General features: G+C 42.3%; 1 protein-coding gene across 3 annotated transcripts in view; it reads left to right on the forward strand.

The window, feature by feature from the left end:
- The window catches only part of GLT1D1 (glycosyltransferase 1 domain containing 1), a 111363-nt gene that overhangs the window by 65177 nt on the left and 29814 nt on the right, over nt 1-16372 (forward strand). For all 3 annotated transcript variants that reach the window (XM_043902100.1, XM_043902101.1, XM_043902102.1), the window contains 2 exons: nt 10326-10369; nt 12469-12589. In XM_043902100.1, coding sequence (XP_043758035.1) covers nt 10326-10369; nt 12469-12589 — 165 coding nt within the window. The remainder of the gene's footprint in view (nt 1-10325; nt 10370-12468; nt 12590-16372) is intronic.

A 16372-nucleotide genomic window follows, 5' to 3' on the forward strand; every position in this document is an offset into this window, starting at 1 on the left:
AGACCTGAATGCAGAAGCGAGTGTTTGGGACCTGACTCCTGTTTCTTTGTCTTGGTCCATCTGGGCGGCTGTAACCAGGTACTGCAGACGAGGTGGCTAAGAAACAGCAAATTTATTTCTCAGCTTCTGGAGGCTTCGAGTCCAAGGTGAAAGTGCCAGGTGGATCATTTTCTTCTGAGGGTACTCTTCCTTTATCTTTTTTTTCCTTCAGTTTTTGGCTGTGCTGGATCTTCGTTGCTGCATACAGACTTTCTCTAGTTTCAGCAGGCAGAGGCTACTCTCTAGTTGCGGTGCCCGGGTTTCTCACTGTGGTGGCTTTGCTTGTTGCAGAGCATGGCTTCTCAAGCGAGGGCTCAGTAGCTGTGGGGCACAGGCTTAGCTGTTGAGGCATGTGGAATCTTCCCAGACCAGGGATCGAACCCATGTCCCCTGCATTGCAGGCAGATCCTTTACCACTGGACCACCCAGGAAGTCTAGAATGCTCTTGCTTGCTTGCTGAATCCTCGGAGCTCTCTGGCATCTTTCATCAAAACACCAATCCCATTCATGAGGTTCCTGCATCACTTCCCAAAGACCTACGCTCCCATATATCATCACCTTGGGGATTAAGATTTCAATGTGTGAATTTTAAGGGGGACACAAACATTCAGCCCCTAGCAATATCCCTGCCTTCTAATGGGTCTTTATCAAATCTAAAGAGAATCAGTAGCCACCATCACAAACACCTTAGTGTCGTCTTAGTAGACAGAATAATTTGATTTTCTGAAATACTAAGGCAGCACTGAGTATAATTTAATTAGTCACAAATTCAAGCCACTTGTTTCCTTCTTGGCTCCCTCTTCCCTACAAAAGTAGGCTTTTTTTTTTTTTTTGGTTACACTGCCCTGTTTGTGGGATCTTAGTTCCTCAACCAGGGATTGAACCTGAACCCCTAGCAATGAAAATGCAGACCACCAATGAGTTCCTCAGAAGATTTAAAACCAATAGATTGATATGTAGACACACATTTCATATCCTCCAATAATTCAGATAAACTAGTATCTTAAGTGTCTTATGTTTGTTTGCTTTTTCTCCATAACCAGTGGTATGCTGGTCAGTGTTGAACAACTGGCTCTGTTAGGATGGGCAAGGTGGTAAACCCAATTTTTTTAATCTTTTTGATGTTGACCATTTTTAAAGTCTTTATTAAATCTGTTACAGTATTACTTCTGTTTTATGTTCTTTTTTTTTTTTTTTTTTAAGCTCCCTAACCAGGATTGAACCTGCACCCTCTGCTTTGGAAGGCGAAGTCTTAGCCATTGGACCAACAGGAAAATTCCAAACCCTGTTTCCTAAAAGCCCTATTTGCCTATTTCTGTAAAAAACATTTTCCCATGGCCAGTTTCAAATTACCAGACAGCAAGTAAAGCCAACTCCAGCACATTTTACATGGTGAACCACCACACACACACACACATGCCAGAGACAAGCTTAATTAAACAATCCTCTTCCTTCATGTATTTCACACACTCTGATCTTTTTTTAAAAACCTGTTCCATGCCTCTGCTTTGATATTTCATGTCATTAAAACAGTGCCTAGTTTTATTCCAAGGTTGATTTCATGATGTGCTTCAAGATTCGAAGTCTGGAAAACACTGACTTGGACCACACTGAATGGTTGTGTGTGTGTGTGTGTGTGGCTACTAAACATACTCCTTCTTGAAAGCCAGTGTGTTGGCTGCTTCCTTAATGAGATTCCCTCCCCAGATCTTGGCCTGGCTTTGATATGCTTCTCTTGACCACTCAACTTAAACAAGCTCTTCCTTATTATCCTTACAAGATTTCTAGGCATCTGTCAGTTTTCAGTGTCAAGAATTCAATTTAACACCACTTTTGAATACAGAAGTAGGAGGAGATTAAAAGGGTTTTACACTTGACATTGAATCTTTGCTAAAATGTTATGGGTTAATACACTGATCTTTTGGAAATGGATTTGAGAAGTGGGTCAGAGGTCAAATCTTGGGACACATTACAATTCATCTTTTAACCATTATCTCTTAGAGCGGATTAAACACCCCAAGTACTATAATTATTTTTGACATCTGATGTGAATACACTCTTCTTCCATTCATTTTTTTTTCTTTGTTAACTGCTAAGCTCAATGACTGAATAAACACTTTAAGTCTAAATTGCACCCTTTTGGAGGACTGTAGCCTTTCTGGGTCATGTGCAGGGCCTCTTAGAACAAAATTTCATTGACTTGGTTAGTGAATATGTCTTGAGAAAGAGCTCAGTCTGTTTTTAGGGTGTGCTCACAGTGCACACAGCAGTGATTCCTGCTGTCTTTGTCCGTGTCTCTGCATGGAGCCTGGTCAGATAGGAGACCCCAGTGAAGAAACTACACAGCTCAGCCTGTGCCCCTGGGCTGCAGCCTCAGACCAACTTCTGCGCAAGGACATGTATTAGGAGATGATAAGAGCTTCTAAGAGAATTTTTGGGGAGGCTGAAGACCAGGTTTGACTGCATCCATTTCTTAGTCTCTGGGTCATTCCCTTGAAGGTCCATGGTCTGCCGTGGGTTACCTCTGCCATTTTGTAAGGAGAGGACCAGGCACCTAATTCCACTTCCACCGGACCACACCCAGTGGGCGGAGGTGAGAAGATGCTCAGGGGAAGCAGAATAGGTGAAATGGATGCCAGATATTCAAAGCAGAAAATTGATGATCATGGCATCTGTGAATTACTGATTTGTTTGTATGAACGATCAGACAAGAACCGAATACTTTTGTAGGTCACTTAATGGATATCAATGTGGCCCTTATGTTTAGTCCCAGAGAATAGAATAGACTTGGCCCCTGCCTGGGTGGACATGAGGTCTGGTTAGGAAGAGAGACAAAGACAGGTAACTCTAGACTGGAGGTGTGTCTGCCAGGACAGGGGAGCCCAGGGGCTGGGCTGCATGCAGCGTTCATGTTTGTTCCTACCATGTTCCATGGTCCAGCTCAGAAGGCAGTTATCACCCTCCTCTTTGGAATATTATTGCTCTCCTTTTTAATCGATACTCATCTCTCTACCAACCATTTATAAAATAGCAGAGAGAATGGTGGGCTTCCCAGGTGGCGCTAGTGGTAAAGAACCCACCTGCCATTGTAGAAGACATAAGAGACGCAGTTTCGATCCCTGGGTTGGGAAGATCCCCTGGAGGAGGGCATGGTAACCCACTCCAGTATTCTTGCCTGGAGAATCCCACGAACAGAGAAGCCTGGCAGGCTATAGCCCACAGGGTCGCAAAGAGTCGGACACGACTGAAATGATTTAGCACGCACGCAGAGAGAGTGTTCTTAGATTGCTTTAAAAAAAATGGTGGTGCTGTGTATGTTACACATCTAAAAAATAAAGTGATCATTCTTAGCAAGAACATTTCAAAAAGCGAGATCCCAGTCCCCTGTGAAATCTACTTAATGCTTCATTACTGCTTACTGCTGGCAAGTTCATTAACATCTTTGGAACAAGATCGAATTGTCCCTGTCAGACAAAGGGTAGTTCTGCATGGCTGTGTAATAGAGTGATTGCATGCTAGCTGGGTACCCCTTACTGCTCTGGGCCTCAGTTTCTTCATCTGTAAAGTGGGCATGACTCAGAAAATGCTACCTGCCTCATAGTTTCCTATGAGGTCAAAATAAGCGAATACTTGGCATAGCAGCTGGTTCATAGGCAGCATCATATGGGCGTTTAACTAAAGAATGAAAGAACTTTCTGTGCTAATGTTTCCTTTTTGTGTTGACAGGCTAAGATTCTGTTTTAGCTGCAGGATGGTTTGAGTTAGGCGCTGGTTTTCTATTAAAGCTTCTTTGATCTCTCGATCCAGCCATCTTGGCAAAGCATGTGGTTTCTGCTTGCAGGGGCGTATGGAGTGGGTGCATTTTATGGTTCTCTTTGATAAGCAATGTGGTAGGAACATTCAGCTCGTGCGTGACAGCTTAATGACTTTCCACTATAATTTCTTATATCTAAGATGATTTTCCTTCAGCCTGGGAATTGAGACAATGTATTTTGCTAGAAAGTAAATAAGCTTAGAAGGAGGAAATGAGAATTTTCTTTGCTGCTTGCCATGCTCTCGCTTCTTAAAGTTTCATAACATGCGCTTTCATTAAATAAAAATATCTACCCTTCTTTTTTTTCCTTCTTTATCTTGTGTTTTGTTCCCCTTGGCTTCACTAAGAGATTTGAAAATGAACTGATGTGGAAGGCAAGCCCAGAAAAGTTTAATGCAGTTTGTACTTTCAACTTGAAAGTTGCTGTTATACCTTCGGCTAAATTTTAGTTAAAGCGTTATGTTAGTTGCCCAATCACGTCCAACTCTTTGTGACCCCATGGACCATAGTCTGCCAGGCTCCTCTGTCCATGGAATTCTCTAGGCAAGAATACTGGGATGGGTAGCCATTCTTTTCTCCAGTTAGGTACTTCAGCTGTTTTATAAAATTTTTTTTCCTTGATGAAATCTTTTCCCCTAATCATGAGAGAAGAAACATGTTTAAAAATTAAAAACAAAAGGAATTTCTGTTTTTTCCTAATAAGAAAAAAAATTTTTTGGCCACACCATGGAGCATGTGGAATCTTAGTTTCCTGACTAAGGATTGAACCGCCTCTCCTTGCATTTGAAGCACAGAGTGTTAACCACTGGGCCACCAGGGAAGTTCTGAGGAATTTGTAACTAAAAATTATTATAAATAAAACATGTATGTCAGAATTCATGGTGGTAGTTTAGTTGCTAAGTCATGTCTGATTCTTACAACCCCATGGACTGTAGTCTGCCGGGCTCCTCTGTCCATGAGATTCCTCAGGCAAGAATACTGGAGTGGATTGCCATTTCCTCCTGCAAGGAACTGAACCTGGGTCTCCTGCATTGCAGTGGGATTCTTTCCTCTGAGCCACCAGGGAAGCCTCGTCAAAATTCATAAGTAAGTGTTAGTCGCTCAATCATGGCTGACTCTGCGACCCCATGGACTGCAGCCCACCAGCCTCCTCTGTCCATGAGATTGTCCAGGCAAGGATACTGAAGTGGGTTGCCATTTCCTTCTCCAGGGGATCTTCCCAACCCAGGGATTGAACCTGGGTCTCCTGCACTACAGGCAGATTCTTTACCGACTGAGCTAGTCAAAATTTATATGTAATGCCAAAAGAAGGTTTTCATGAAATTGTTTACCTTTTCATGATGAGATATTAGGGTTATAATGTAATCAAATGGCTTAGGATAATTCAAGTGAAAAGAATCAAAAGAGGGAAACAGAAGGGTAGAACCAGTTGGAAATCATTCATTTAGCAAATACTATCCAGTACAGAACTAGCAAGACCTTGGGAGGAAAATGAAGATGTATAAGGAGAAGAGTTGGACACATACCCAGCAAGTACCAAAAAAAGTAGGTCCGTGTTTTGTAGGAGGTGGTAGAAAAGTTTGGGAGGAGACTTTACTTCTTGTTTGGATGATCAGACGAAGTTTCTCAGAGGGAACATTTGCCCGTGCAGTGGGGGATGAGAGGATTTTAGGGATTGAGGTTGGCCTTCCTGGTGGAGAAGAAGACATGTAATTAGGAGGGAAGTGAAAAGTGGAAAGTAAATGTTACTGAGTTAGAGTTCATAATGCCTGCTGCAGGGCAGGCCAATAAATCAAGAAATGAGTTGTTGGGGCAAGAAATAGCAACTTTATTTTGGGAGGCCAGCAGACTGAAAAGGTCGTGGACTAGTGTCCCAAAGACCCATCTTCCATACAGATCTGCACCTACAGAGCGCAACTATCCATGCTTGGCAAGAGACAAGTGAGGCATCTGGTTGTCTTTTTAGAAGACACCAGTCTGTGGGCGATTCATGCCAAATGTGTCACAGTTATGCCAAAGGACATTCAGCCAGCATGTTGCATACACCGAGAATATCCCTAAGACCCTACTAGGACAGAAAACATTTCACTCTTTAAAAAAAAAATTAACTTCTTAATTGATAGTTCTAAATGTTACATTTTTACTCCATGGGGTCAAAAGCTACCTGTGTGATTTCAAGTGGAAAAATAGGGGGCAGCAATCAGGGGTTGACAATTTCTATTTCCATTTGTTTGAGAATAGTATTAAAAGCAGAGACACTAACACAGGTCAGAATGTTTCAGCAAGCAAGTTTCAGAAGTTGAATTTTGTAACAATAAACCTGTTAAAATATTGCCAGCATTTGGACTTTCTTAAAACAAATGTCTTTTAAAAAAATTTTTGTTGATATGGGTGTACCTATGGCTGATTCTTACTGATGTATGACAGAAAACCACAAAATTTTGTAAAGCAGTTATCCTTCAATTAAAAAAATAAAGTGGCAAAAAAAATTTTAGTGAGATATAGTTGATTTACAAAGTTGTATTTCAGGTGTACAAAACAGTGATTCAGTTATATATATTTACATATATGTGTGTGTGTGTGTGTGTATATATATATATATATATATATATTCTTTTTTAGGTTCTTTTCCATAATAGATAAGTGATTCAGGTATACACACACACACACACACACACATTTCCCTGGTGGCTCAGACACGACGCTGCCTGTACTGCAGGAGACCTGGGTTTGATCCCTGGCTCAGGAAAATGCCATGGAGAACGGAATGGCAATCCACTCCACTATTCTTGCCTGGAGAATTTCATGGACAGAGAAGCCTGGTAGGCTACAATCCATGGGCTTGCAAAGAGTTGGATACAATTGAGCAACTAACATACTCACACAAACACACATTAAACATATATTCTTTTTAAGGTTCTTTTCCATTATAGATTAAGTATTCTTCCCTGTGCTACACAGTAAGACCTATTGTTTATCAATTTTATATATAGTCGTGTTTGTGTGTTGGGCTTCCCTGATAGCTCAGTTGGTAAAGAATCTGCCTGCAATGCAGGAGACCCCGCTTCGATCCCTGGGTTGGGAAGCTCTGCTGGAGAAGGGAAAGTCTACCTACCCATTTCAGTATTCTGGCCTAGAGAACTCCATGGACTGTATAGTCCCTTGGGTTGCAAAGAGTCAGACACGACTGCTCTTACTCTATCCCTCTCTCCACGCCTTTCCCCTTTGGTAACCATCACTTTGTTTTTTTTGTCAGTGAGTCTATTTCTGTTTTGTGAATAATTTCATTTACATCATTTAAAAAATTCCAAATATAAACAGTATCATATGATATTTAAACAAGTCCGTTTCTTCTTGATGGCAACTAAATGGCCTTTGCGGTATTTTAATCATATGGTAGGTTCCATCTGTTCAGTACACTTTTGAGTTGCTTTACATACATGTGTCTAGTGGTGTGTATCTTCTATACTGTTCCTGCAAGTTTGCTATTAAAGTATATTAAGCTTTTTAAAAAATCTAGGAATAATTTCCACTTTGTTACGCACCCAGATTTGCTGTGTCCACCATCAAAGTGATGTCATGACCTCAGGGAAATGAGTGAGCTTTGCATTACTGGTTCTTTGGGATACATCTTCAGCATGTGAATAGTTTAAAGGATCTGGGCTCCACCACACACACACACACACACTCACACACACACAGCATTTCCTCACCAGAGGAAACCAAAATGAAGTTTTTGGAAAACACAAAATTATTTCAGTATGACAAACTCTAGGGATATCATCATATTCATTAAGTCGACTTGGTTTGTAATTCCTGATACCTACTGGTGAGGTGTGAATGAGAATAGAAATTGAATCTGCCTTCACTTCTAAACTCATCTGCAGTAATAGGAAGAGCTGGCAGACACTGTATTTGTAAAATGTGCTTACACCCTCATCTACCTCTATCTTTGAAGACATGTTTAGAATTTTGTCTTACACTTGCCTAAGTTTAAGAATATTTTCTCAGTTATTTTAAAATTGTATTCATTGTTAATAAAACCTGGGAGGGATGCAGGGTAAAACCTGTCTACTGATTGTTTCATTTAATAGTTTGCAGTTGGATGAAACAGATGCAATAAGCATGCACTGCAGCTTCATCCTAATAGGCTTGTAGGGACCCTATGACAGGTGGAAAGTTATCCATTAAGATCCTCTTGATACTGCAGGAAGTAAATTTACCTGAGGAGAGGTCATTGTGCATAAAGAGTACATTAGTTTGGCTTCTGATCATCAGGAATAAGGTGTGTTTTCTGTGGATTCTGTGATGACCTTCAGGTGTAGGTGTCTTGCTGAGAACTGTGGCAGTGTCACTGGGAAAGTACACATTTGAGATGAAGTGTATAGATATTTTTGTATTAGTGCTGCAATCTGCAGCTCTCATTCTTATTCATTCTAGCAAGGCTTTGATATTTAACTGTTTTCTTCTACTCCTCATAGAGCAGTTACCGTGTTTCAGAAAAAGTTGTAAGCACTGAATGTCTTTTAACTATTTGATCCTCCCAACAATCCCACGGTGCTGTTATCATTCTTTTCTTATGGATGAGGAGCCTGACGCCCAGAGAGATCCATTAATGTGCACATGGCCATGTGGCTAGCAACTGGTTTGGGAAGGATTTGGCCCAGGTGGTCTGTCTCCAGAGCCCCACTCAGTCTGGACATCTACATATGAGTTTTCTTAAAAGCATGTGGAGTCAAACATGTTGGTGTAAGAGACCAGTTTAAGAGACATTGCTATTAATGTTTGCATTAATTCAGCAAACATACTGACTACCAGGGACATGATGGGACAAAACAGGGGGCCTGGGAGCTCCACTAGTAGTCCAGTGGTTAAGAATTTGACTGGCAATGCAAGAGACACTGGTTCAATCCCTGGTCTGAGAACATCCCACATGTCACAGAACAACTAAGCCCGTGAGCCACAACTATTGAAGCTTGTATGCCTGGAGCCTGTACTCCTCAACAAGAGAAGCCACCTCAGTGAGAAGCCCATGCCCCACAACTAGAGAGTAGCCCCTAATCTCCACAACTAGAGAAAGCCCACATACAGCAAAGGAGACCCACCACAACCAGTAAATAAATCTTTTAAAAAAAAAATGGCACCTGTCTCATGGGACATATTTCCTCTAGATATGAAATAGGAGTGAAGTGCAGACTTAAGAATATCACATTGCAACTAATTAAAAGGCTGGACTTGGCTTTTTAAAAATGGAAATATAATTTGTGTGTCATACAATGCACCATTTTTAAGTATTTAATACAAAGTTTTGCAGTCATCACCCCTATCTAGTTTTGGGGCATTTTCATCATCTCCCCCAAATCCCATACCCATTAGCAGTCACTCCCATTCTCCCCACCTTCCAGTGCCTAGCAACTAATCTACTCTCTTTCTTTATAGATTTGTCTGTTCTGGACATTTCATATAAAAAGAGTCACAATTTAGGGCCTTTTGTGTCTGACTTCTTTCACTTAGCATCATGTTTTCAAGGTTCCCCCATACTGTAGCATAAATCAGTACTTCATTCCTTTTTTTTGGCTGAATAATATTTCATTGTATAGATAAAACCCCGTTTTGTTTTCCCATGTAGCAGCCCATGGATGTGCCTTTGCTTTAACATTGTGTGTCTGGAAAGGCTCCCTGTTAAAAATAAAATTTTAATTCAGTCAGATCTTTTATTTTAGATCTACCAAGGGTTCCAACTCCTTCTGCCTCAAAGGTTTTATGACAAAATCCACCACTGTAATCAACCAGGCAAAACTTTCATTGAAGTATTATGTTTTTGTCAGATTTTCCCTTGACTGTAAATGACTTCTGTTTTAGGACTTTGAGTTGAGTGGATAGCTCTTGGCCTCCCATACCTGGAGCCTCACCAAGCTCTTATCTTATAGACCAAACAGAAAATAGGAATGCAGTTGGCCCTGTGTATCATCAGATTCTGTATTCTCAGATTCAACCAACCATGGACTGAAAATATTCAGGAAAAGAGATTCCAGAAAGTTCCAAAAAGCAAAACTTCAATTTGCTGTGCATTGGCACCTATTTACATTGCATTTATATTTTATTAGTACTGTAAATAATCCAGAAATGATTTAAAGTATACAGAAGGATGTGTTTAAGTTAGATGTAAATACTATACCATTTTATATAAAGGACTTGAGCATCCACAGATGTTGATATCTGAGGGGGTCCTGGAACGGTGGATACTGAAGGACAACTGTGTGTGTATGTGTTTGTGTCTTTAAATTTTCTCTCAAGTCCTTCTTTTCCTTATTACTTTGCAGTAGCTGGACTCAGGGGTATTCTTTTGCATTTGATTTACCTTTTCCCTTTCTGAGTTGTTACGTCTGGCTCGGTTGCCATGATCTGCAATACTCTTGAGACATAGATTCATTTCTGGCTTTTCCTAAAATTCATCTTTGTCAATTTTCAGGTTGATCCAGTCTTCACAAGGGAAGTAAAAGCCAAAGTAAAGAGGTAAGTATGGGACTTTCCTGGTGGTCTGGTGGTTAAAACTCCAAGCTTCCAATGCAGAGGATTCGGGTTTGATTCCTGGTCAGGGAATGGTAAAGAACCTGCTTGCCAATGCAGGTTCGATCCCTGGGTCGGGAAGATGCCCTGGAGGAGGGCATGGCAACCCACTCCAGTATCCTTGCCTGGAGAATCCCGTTGACAGAGGAGCCTGGTGGGCTACAGTCCATGGGGTCACAAAGAGTCGGACATGACTGAAGCAACAGAGAACTGAGGTCCCACATGCTGAGTGACATGATGAAATACATTTAAAAAAAAGAGAGAGATAAGGGTAGGGAGTGAACAGGTGTTTTGCAGGAGAGGAAGCCTAGTGACTGATAAATAATCTCAGTTCCCAGCATTCACCATGTCCCAGGCTTTGTTCCCAGCACTTCATTAATAATTCCTCCTTTAATCTCCTGATGATCCTGTGAGAATCTGGGCGCTATTCCTTTCCCCACTGACAAGCCAGGAAGCTGACATGCTGGGAGCATCAGCAGTTCCCTAGGGAGCAGTCGCGTGGATGCACTTGTGAAGACAACCTCACTAGGTCAGGAAATGCCCAGGAAACCTGCTTTGAGGTTATAATTGTCCCTGACCTCATGGGTCAAAACCAAAAAAAAACTAAAAAATCTGCTGGTGAGGGTGAAAATTGCAGCCATTCCCCTGGAAAGCAATTTGCCAGGGTCTTTGCTATCAATTGCATTTGTCTGCCCGTAACAGAGACCAAGGCTTCCCTGGTGGCTCAGTGGTAAAGAATCCTCCTGCCAGTGCAGGAGATGCAGGTTCGATCCCTGGGCCAGAAAGATCCCCTGGAGGAGGAAATGGCAACCCCCTCCAGCATTCTTGCCTGAAAAATCCCATGGACAGGGGAGGAGCCTGATGGGCTACAGTCCACGAGGTCGAAAAACAGTCAGACACGACTTAGCGACTCAGCAGCAACAACAGAGACCCAACAATGCTGGCTTACACACCCAGAGGCTTTAACTGCTCCCATCAAAAAATCTGAGGACCAAGTAAGACTTCAGAGACATTGTCTCCTGTCTGTCTGTCCTGTGCTCCCTACCTGTGACTTCCATTTCTAAGATGACTGTAGCTGTAGAACTCACACATCACTTTCCGTATTCTAAGTGGGGAGATGGGGCAGGACGAGAGCCAGAAGGATCCTCTCCCATGTGGGTCGTCCCCCTTTTATGTGTATATCCTCACCCTCCCAGGATCCCACCTCCTCCTCCATCACCCCGGAGGACTGGGAAACACTGATTTCACCCCCATATGCAATCAGGTGTCTTTATATTGCTCACAGATACAGAATGCATGTATGTAAATGTATAACCAGTTATGTGAAAGGATAACCTCAAAACCATGAGACTGGAGAGGGTTGGGGGAAGGGGGAAGAATGTCCATACTGTTGGGTGAGAAAAATAAAACAAGGCAAAACCTCTGTGACAAAGTGTTGGGCACAAGGGTATTGGTTGTGTTACACTCTTGGTTTTACTACTTCTAGTTCTCTCTGTTTATGATACGTCTATGATTATCTCTTTGAGTATCTTTTCTTCTATTTATCTTTATTTATTTATTTGACTGAACTGGGTCTTAGTTGCAGCATGTGGGATCTAGTTCCCTGACCAGGGGTCGAACTCAGGTCCCCTGCATTGGGAGCACGGAATCTTAGCCACTGGACCATCAGGGGTACTTACCCTCTCCGAGTGTCTTTTAAAAAGCATTGGGAAAAAGGCTGCATTATTAGGAAAGGTCTGTTTTCTAAATCATTCAGAGAAAAATGGCAAGAGCCACATCTCTGAAGTCCAGTATCTGAGAATCATGTGTCTCATAGGTCAGAAGGATTCAGGATGGAAGCAGGTGTGTTTACAGGCTTCCTCCCTCCCTTATCAGGGATGGAAATAGGATAGATTCTCACTCCAGTATGGTTTTCTGTACTGAACCCTTTATCAATCATGCTTCCCCGGTGATCTAAAATATTTCTCCAAAATTGTCATCTCTCCTCCCATCCTCTCCCTGTAAGATTCCCAGCCACAGATGCACTCTGCTCCCTGTTGTTTCAGGACCCCTGGGGTACAGCTGATCAGAGAGATGGCTCAGGAGGACCTCCACGCGGTCATGAAGAATTGCTTCGCGGTGGTGAATAGCTCTGTCTCTGAAGGCATGTCAGCCGCAATTCTGGAGGTGATGATCTAACGAGTCCTGAAAGTGGAAATATGAAATTGTCGATCACCCCTTTTCTTAGTTATGGAGGTGATGCATTTGTCAATAAAGCTGTGTGCTTCTTAAAGCTAACAAGCACAGCGGCGTCTCTTCGGGAGTTCTAAAGTAGTTTTGAAGTTCTAGCTGGGATTTAAAAATACTATTTTCTTTCTCCTTGCCATTTTTCCTTGCCAGTGACAAAATGAAATAAAACTAGGATAGCGTCCCCTCTCTGACTCACCTAGTAGCTTCAGTGGGAAGGTGACGGAGACTATGAAGGGCTGGGACAGGATGTGGATAAAGGTGTGTTTTGCAGGAAGCCTTCTTTTGTCTGGATTTCTTCTCCCTCTTTTCGGTGTGTGCAATGATCCCAGAATTTAGGGGATAAGAAAGGGATGGGCTTGTGCACATGACAGGGGGTGGGTGTGGTAATGCAGAGAAGAGTGGTTACAGATGCACAGGAGGACCGGGATGGGGGTGGACTGAATCTCTCCATCTAGTGCTCAGCTCTGAAAAATCGCTTCCTGGACCTTCCTGGTTGTCCAGTGGTTAAGACTCCACCTTCCACTGCAGGGGGCGAGGGTTCAAACCCTGGTTGGGGAACTAAGATTGCACACACCGCCGTGCTACACAGCCAAAAAGAAAAGAAAAGAAAAATTGCAAAAGTACTCTCCTTGGGCTAACTATGCACATCCCAGCCCAACCTTGCAGTCCATTGCTCGAGTTTTCTGCACTGAAATAAAAAGCTGCTGCTCTTGAAATCCTGGCAGGCTCTAGTTTGACTTTATCAACTCTTGGGTGGAGGACTTAATCCAACACTGAAGCCCTCTGCAATCTCTTCTTACTGAGCATTTTCCACAGTTGGGTGTTTACCCAGGATTTCTTTATTTCTTTTTTAATTTTGGGATCTTTAAAAAAATTTTTTTGGCTGTGCAGCATGGCATGTGGGATCTTAGTTCTCTGACCAGGGATTGAAACTGTGTTCCCTGCATTGATAAAAATGGAGTCTTAACCATTGGACTGCCAGGGAAGTTCCAACCTGGATATCTTTTAAAACTTCTTTTTTTTTTTTGGCCGTGCCCTAGAACTTCAGGGATCTTAGTTCCCTGACCAGGGATTAAACCCCGGGCCCACAGTAGTGAAAGTGTGGCGTCCCAGCCACTGGACCATCAGGGAATTCCCTTACCCGGATTTCTTAATGGCTTTGTGCCAGTGACTTGAGGTCATCATCAGTGTGCACTTAATACAGAACGATTTTTCTTTTCTCTTATTTTGCTGTTGGTTCATGGCATGCTGAGTTCCTTTAAGAGTGATATTAGTAAAGAGGACATGCCATCCATCCCGTCATAACCAGCTTTTGGTGCTGAGAGGAGCAGCACCATTGAATTTCCAATGAATGTGTGGAATTTCCTATAGTTCTCTACACATGCCTTGCAGACAATGGATGCCGCACAAGTCCTATGGATTAGCACTTGATAAAACCCCCTGTTCAGTTCAGTTCAGTTCAGTCGCTCAGTCGTGTCCAGCTGTTTGCGACCCCCTGGGCTGCAGCACACCAGGCCTCCCTGTCCATCACCAACTCCTGGAGTTCACTCAAACTCATGTCCGTTGAGTCGGTGATGCCATCCAACCATCTCGTCCTCTGTCATCCCCTTCTCCTCCCACCTTCAATCTTTCCCAGCATCAGGGTCTTTTCTAATGAGTCAGTTCTTCACATCACGTGGCCAAAGTATTGGAGTTTCAGCTTCAACATCAGTCCTTCCAGTGAACACCCAGAACTGATCTCCTTTAGGATGGACTGGTTGGATCTCCTTGCAGTCCAAGGGACTCTCAAGAGTCTGTCTCCTCCAACACCACAGTTCAAAAGCATCAATTCTTTAGCCTCAGCTTTCTTTACAGTCCAATTCTCACATACATACATGACTACTGGAAAAACCATAACTTTGACTAGATTGACCTGTGTTGGCAAAGTAATGTCTCTGTTTTTTAACATGCTGTCTAGGTTGGTCATAGCTTTTCTTGCAGGAAATAAGCGTCTTTTAATTTCATGGCTGCACTCACCATCTGCAGTGATTTTGGAGTCCCCCAAAATAAAGTCTCTCACTGTTTCAGTTGTTTCCCCATCTATTTGCCATGAAGTGATGGGACCAGATGCCATGATCTAGTTTTCTGAATGTTGAGTTTTAAGCCAACTTTTTCACTCTCTTCTTTCACTTTCATCAAGAGGCTCTTTAGTTCTTCGCTTTCTGCCATAAGGGTGGTGTCATCTGCATATCTGAGGTTATTGATATTTCTCCCAGCGATCTTGATTCCAGCTTGTGCTTCATCCAGTCCAGCATTTTGCATGATGTACTCTGCATATAAGTTAAATAAGCAGGGTGGCAATATACAGCCTTGACGTATTCCTTTCCCAATTTGGAACCAGTCTGTTGTTCCATGTCCAGTTCTAACTGTTGCTTCTTGACCTGCACACAGATTTCTCAGGAGGCAGGTCAGGTGGTCTGGTATTCCCATCTCTTGAAGAATTTTCCACAGTTTAATGTGATCCACACAGTCAAAGGCTTTGGCATAATCAATAAAGCAGAAGTAGATGTTTTTCTGGAACTCTCTCACTTTTTCGGATGATCCAACGGATGTTGGCAATTTGATCTCTGGTTCGTCTGCCTTTTCTAAATACAGCTTGAACATCTGGAAGTTCATGGTTCATATACTGTTAAAACCTGGCTTGGAGAATTTTGAGCATCACTTTTCTAGCATGTGAGATGAGTGCAATTGTGCAGTAGTTTGAGCAATCTTTGGCATTGCTTTTCTTTAGGATTGGAATGAAAACTGACCTCTTCCAGTCCTGTGGCCACTGCTGAGTTTTCCAAATTTGCTGGCATATTGAGTACAGCACTTTCACAGCTGTGTCTTTTAGGATTTGAAATAGCTCAACTGGAATTCCATCACCTCTACTAGCTTTGTTTGTGGTGATGCTTCCTAAGGCCCACTTGGCTTCGAATTCCAGTATGTCTGGTTCTAGGTGAGTGATCACACCAATGTGATTATCTGGGTCATGAAGATCCTTTTTGTATAGTTCTTCTGTGTATTCTTGCCACCTCCACTTAATATCTTCTGCTTCTGTTAGGTCCATACCATTTCTGTCCTTTATTGAGCCCTTCTTTGCATGAAATGTTCCCTTGGTATCTCTAGTTTTCTTGAAGAGATCTCTAGTCTTTCCCATTCTGTTGTTTTCCTCTACTTCTTTGCACTGATCACTGAGGAAGGCTTTCTTATCTCTGCTTGCTATTCTTTGGAACTCTGCATTCAAATGGGTGTATCTTTCCTTTTCTCCTTTGCCTTTTGTTTCTCTTCTTGTCACAGCTATTTGTAAGACCTCCTCAGACAACCATCTGGCCTTTTTGCATTCCTTTTTCTTGGGGATGGTCTTGATCACTGCCTCCTGTACAATGTCATGAACCTCCGTCGTCCATAGTTCTTCAGGCACTCTGTCAGGTCTAATCCCTTGAATCTATTCCCTTTGAATCTAATCCCTTGAATCCCTTGAATCTATTTTTACCCCCTGCAGAGAAGGAAATGTTTGGCCATTTGTCCTCCAAGTCTTTGAATCACGTTTCACATCTCCGTTCTCATAACCCCAGTTTTTTACTTCAGGGTCTACTTACTTAGCGATGCTATTATTGTATCATAAGTATCCATTTATTCCTTTGGGCACTAGTTGAATTTACTGGCCAAAGGTACAATTTGTGAATTTTGATGTTTCAG

This window comes from Cervus elaphus, chromosome 5 (genome assembly GCF_910594005.1).
Source record: "Cervus elaphus chromosome 5, mCerEla1.1, whole genome shotgun sequence".
Taxonomy (NCBI): domain Eukaryota; kingdom Metazoa; phylum Chordata; class Mammalia; order Artiodactyla; family Cervidae; genus Cervus; species Cervus elaphus.